Source organism: Nanorana parkeri, unplaced genomic scaffold (assembly GCF_000935625.1).
Source record: "Nanorana parkeri isolate BGI_ZX_2015 unplaced genomic scaffold, ASM93562v1 scaffold1290, whole genome shotgun sequence".
Lineage (NCBI taxonomy): Eukaryota > Metazoa > Chordata > Amphibia > Anura > Dicroglossidae > Nanorana > Nanorana parkeri.
The window spans coordinates 260,862-266,414 of NW_017307558.1; the positions used below are offsets into that span (position 1 = coordinate 260,862).

At 43.0% G+C, this 5,553-nt stretch overlaps 1 protein-coding gene across 1 annotated transcript; it reads left to right on the top strand.

Annotated features, from left to right (window-relative positions):
• Positions 1–348: 348 nt before the first annotated feature.
• LOC108797513 (ATP-sensitive inward rectifier potassium channel 11-like) lies at positions 349–5,313 on the top strand. The gene is made up of 2 exons (XM_018569122.1): positions 349–535; positions 4,077–5,313. The coding sequence occupies exon 2, from the start codon at positions 4,120–4,122 to the stop codon at positions 5,311–5,313; it is 1,194 nt and encodes a 397-aa protein (XP_018424624.1). The 5' UTR covers positions 349–535; positions 4,077–4,119.
• Positions 5,314–5,553: the final 240 nt, after the last annotated feature.

Genomic DNA, 5,553 nt, shown 5'->3' on the forward strand with positions numbered 1-5,553 from the left:
TAAAGGTTTATCACCTTTTTTGTGCTGCAGCCCAGCATGCCCTCCTTCCTTGCCTAGGCAAGGATGACATAGGGACCCCCACTGCCACCTGGGATGTCCAGATCACACATTGCAGGTGGCACTTCTCTAGAACAGATACATATTCTCTCCCATTAGCTTTAACAGAATCCTTTGAACTATATTACACATTCTCTTCTGGATCAGTAGCATTGGAAGCAATTGTTCCTGTAGTGCAGCATCTTTGCAACACAGCAGCAGAGTGACAGATGAGATGGATGAGGGGGAGGGCTCAGCATTGCACATTGTACCCAGCCTGCAGGAACACAATTTACTGTCATATGATAACAACCCCCAGCATCCAGCCAATGGGAGATTGCAACCACAGAAACCACACCGAACCTGCAGCCTGTGCATCCTCCATAGACACACACTGGAGAGCCTAGACTGTACCATCCTCCCTGCACAGAGGGGGGAGAAGATTGGATCATAAAGTCTGCTGAGCATCAATGCATGCAGGATTTCCCTGGAGGACAAGGTAAGGCAATCACAATGACAGCTGGCATTGCTCTAGCAGGAGCCCCTTATCTGCACCGTGCCGGGTCCCGGCTGGCATCCCAGTTAATGATTGATTGCAGCCAGTGGGGGGGCCTTGGGCTCCTGCACCCCATCTCCTCTATAGGTGGGGAGGCAATAGAGAAGGGGTCCAGCATTGGTCTCTTCTATTCTGGATGCCAAGTAGCATCTTTTAACCCTTGAAAGGATGTCTGGCTCTGTCCATGGTGCTGAAAGCAGGCTGGCAGAACGTAATGCAAACCTGATCTCTGTGTATTACACTACAGATGACAGACACTTGTTCAATTGTCCTGTAATGTGACCACAGCACAACCTGAAACTACTGTCTTTGTACACTTGTTTGTGTTTGTCAGTTGTCTACTTTATCAAATAATTATTCCACCCAAAGGTTTATCTAGCCATATAGCCAAATGTGTTCCTATTAACCTCCTTTCCCATCTTTGCGCAAAACCACGCGTTGGCACATCGTCCCAAAACATGTGCCGCTTTGTGGGACGTGCTGCAGTTCCATTGATTGTTAACAGTTTCCCAACGCACCTTGTTTCACTATGTGCTTAAAATCGCACCAAAATGCACGGTATCAAAGTACCATGCGTTTAAGTGCAGCGTGTTTTAAAATATATTATAATTAAGGATGCACCGATACTAGTATTTGGGAGAGTACTGGTACTCTGATGCCCCCGATACCGGAACTTCCGCTCAGAGGGAGATTTCCTCTGACCGGCACTGCAGCGAGGGAACATGGAGCTGGCTTCCTGGCACTCAGGAAGCCGGGCGGCAGGTAATGAATTGCCGCTTAGCTTCTTGATTGGCCAGGAAGCCGGCTTCCCGGTCAATCAGCATGGAGACGACGAAACAGCATAGAGCCAGCTTCCCGGGCAATCGAGAAGCCGGGTGGCAAGTAATGACATGATTAGCTGGGAAGCCCTCTCCATGCTAGTGGAAATACTGGCATCAGTACTTTGTATCAGCGAGTACCGGAAGATAAATATCGGTACTCGTATTCGATACCGAAAAACTGGTATTGGTGCATCCCTAATTATTATTATAGTTATTATTATAATTATTGTTATACAGGTTTTATATAGTGCAAACAGTTTGCACAGCGCTTTACAAGATGGAGGGAGATAGTACGGTTACAATACAAAAGGGCCCTGCTCATGAGAGCTTACAATCTAGTAAAGGACTAGGGAACGCTTTGCTGAGATTGTCGTGCCTTATTAAATGACCAATATCTTCTTTTCCCCAAGAAAGCTTAGAAGAGATTCTCATTGGTTCTCATTGCTGTCATGTGACCATGCTGACCAATCTCCACTGGCCGTTGCAAGTATTATGATGCTATACAACCTCTGGGAATGTGTAGTGGAGTTTTAAAGTGTGCGGCTCATTACACAGGCTGGCATGGGTGGCAAGGGATGGTATTCACAGCTAACTTCAATAGGGTCCAGGGGGAGTGCAGAGGGTATTGTGAGTAAGATCACGTTTTCATTTTTTGTGAAAAAGGTAACCTTACCCTTCAATACATCAATGAGCATGTATTATTTATTAATTAAAGATTTCAATGTAATGAAATATTAATACATGAGGAAGAGGCACTTTCTTTCTTCTTTTTTTTTCGCACAACAATGAGCACATAAAATGTGAAGGTCACTGGAAATACACTATCATTTCCATTTAATGTGTTACTCTAAACACATTGGTAACATTTAGATCACCAAATTCATTTTATAAGTGTTCCATAACCACAATAAGAGCTACTCAATGGGAAACCTGGTTGGGTAAACAGGACCTGTACAGTGGAAGCTGTGCACACAAAAGGCAGGCAGAGGGCAAAGGAGTAGTCATGGTTGAACATGGAAGGAGCTCCTTTGAACATGGAAGGGGATCCTCCGAACACAGAAGGAGCTCTTCCAAACATGGAGAGAAGCTCCTTCCGCTGCCACTCTGCCCACTGCTGCACATAAGCTAAGGGACAGGATTCAGTGACGTCACTGACATTATAGGGCCACTTTGCTAAATTGGGTCACTGACATTGACCTAACATCACCAGGTGGCCATATAAGGTCAATAACGTCAGCACACGCATCTAGACCCTTTGTTTAGGTGCACCTATGGGGTGGGGAATGCCCCGGCCTAAAGCTGATTGGGCGGGTGGATCCATGTAGGTTCCAGGTTCAGAGGAGTTCAGGTTTAGACCAGGCTCTATACGAAACTGAGCTCATCCCTAGTGGTCATCAGTATTGCCTGTAGGCTCACAGCAGCTGATCATGTCTCCATTACTGACTTACCATGCCTTGTTTCACACTGTGCCTCTATGTAGAGGTAGCTGTCTTGTTAACAGAGCATAGTATTGCTTTTTCATGACAGAGATGACTCCTTTGAGACTGGTGATCTGATGACTGGTGGGCTTATGATTCAGAACTTAGTAGCAGGAAAAACAAGAGATACACAGAAAGAATGTAGCAGAAGCAGGGAAATACTTACACTGCAAGTCCCCAGATATAGATTTTACTCCAGCAAGAAGAACAGTGAGCAGCACAATAGTGACATCATTAAATCTCACTTCAGATCTATTGAGATTAACAGTCAGAGGCAGCAGTGCTATTTTTTCCATATGAATTCAAGTTATAGGGTATATTTTTCAATACACTGCTTTAGCACAATTAATATGTCTAAATGCAAATCTTTACTTTTTGAGTGCAGGTCCATATAGCGGATAACTGCATCCCTTCCTGTATGATAAAAGTAATATTAGGGTTTCATTACTTATTTAGGGCCCATTCACACTATGGCATTGCGGCAATGTGTGGCAAAGCATGTTACATGCATTGGTGAGATGCGGTGCCATTATTTCTGAATGGCACCCCAACACACCTTGCTGACAGACATACAATGCATGGCAAGGCACTAATGGAAGCACCATTTTTGGCGCATTTTGCAAGGCTTAACATGCAACAATGCATGTGCGTTAAACACCACAATGGTGTGAATGGGCGCTCAAAGTTACTTGGCATGCTGCCTTCTAAATTCTGCAATTAAGTTCAACCACTGGACCCACTATCTTATTTTGTTCCTAGCATGTATTTCCTGCTAAAGCTTCCAGTATATTTTAAAAGTTTCTGTATCTGACCCAACAGTAAATAGGGTCAATAAATTAAGACGGGACTATGACCGCAGTCACCTGTCACCTGACACAAGGTATTATAACAAGTAATCAAGGCATTACATAAACTGTGTGATTTTTCTGACTTTAGCATAGTTGTAATATCTCCCGAATAGCAATAGAAGTTGACTGATTGACTTTAATTTTTCTTTGCAAATGCTCTTTTACTGGTTATGGAACACTTAAATTGCCTCTTTTATTCTAATTTTTTTATCCTAGGGTCTCATTATTCCCAATATCAAAGAGTCATTGTTCCCAATATCATCTATGCGTTATATATTTTTTTGTGAAATTGATGAGAACTCTGCAGTTAGTAATCCAATCATTTCCATTTTCACAGATAAAGTCCCATTTCTAAAAAAGACCTATTTCACCTTCTAAGCATGCTTGCCCGGAAAGGCTTAATCCATGAAGAATACTTGATAACTAGACTTGCAGAAGATAAGGATGCCAACCCTCAGTACAAAGCCAAGACCAGAAAAGCCCGCTTTGTGACTAAGAATGGCGCTTGTAATGTGGCTCATAAGAATATTCGTGAACAGGGACGTTTCCTCCAGGATATCTTCACCACTATGGTGGACCTCAGGTGGCAACATAGCTTGCTCATCTTCACTATGACATTTATATGCAGCTGGATGCTGTTTGCTATGGCGTGGTGGCTTATTGCCTTTGCTCATGGAGATCTTGATCCCAAACGCAGCAATTCCATACCGTGTGTCACTAACATTCAGTCTTTTACTTCAGCCTTTCTTTTCTCCATTGAGGTCCAGGTGACCATTGGCTTTGGGGGACGCATGGTTACGGAACAATGCCCCTTGGCTATAACGATTCTCATCATTCAGAACATATCCGGCTTGATCATCAATGCTGTCATGCTGGGGTGTATTTTTATGAAGACAGCTCAGGCTAACCGTAGGGCTGAGACTTTAATATTTAGCAAACATGCTGTTATAGCCTGTCGTGATGGTAAGTACCGTTTCATGTTCAGAATAGGTGACCTACGCAAGAGTATGATCATCAGTGCTTCAATCAAGATCCAGGTGGTCAAGAAGACCACAACCAATGAAGGTGAGGTCATCCCAATCTCTCAAGTAGACATTCAAGTAGAAAACCCTGTTGGAACAAATTCTATTTTCTTAGTCTCACCACTTATAATAAGTCACACAATTGATGAAAAGAGTCCTCTATATACCTTCTCAGCTTATGACCTTTGCCTCCAGGATCTAGAAGTGGTGGCCCTACTGGAAGGAGTAGTAGAGACAACAGGTATAACTACCCAAGCCAGAACGTCTTACTTGCCTGAAGAAATTCTTTGGGGTCATCGTTTTGTCCCCATTGTTGCAGAAGAAGAAGGCAGGTACTCTGTTGACTACTCTAAATTTGGAAACACAGTTAAAGTGCGCGGACCCCTATGCAGTGCCAAAGACTTGATGGAAGGCAAATACCACCCACTTTCTGGGGGTGGCCACACTTCTAGAATGTTGAAGAAAAGAAAAGTAGACAATCATGAACCTTCTATTTCTAAAAAGAAAACGTCTAGAGAAAACTCACCCCATGATTCTTTATCTGATTCCTAATGTCTGTATTTTTTTACAGTAGAGAAATGACATTTTTCTCATTATTTGAAATATCCCATGTGACTTACAAGGAGCTGAAACAGCTTTTTTTTTGTGCTCTGCATCAAAATTCATAAGATAGCACATTGGTATAGTAATGTCTTTGACAAGGACTAATGCCAAAGAATAGCTGATGTATTGTACATGTAACAAAATGGTATCTTCTTTGTACATATTGGGTCTCCTGTTTGTAATTGAATG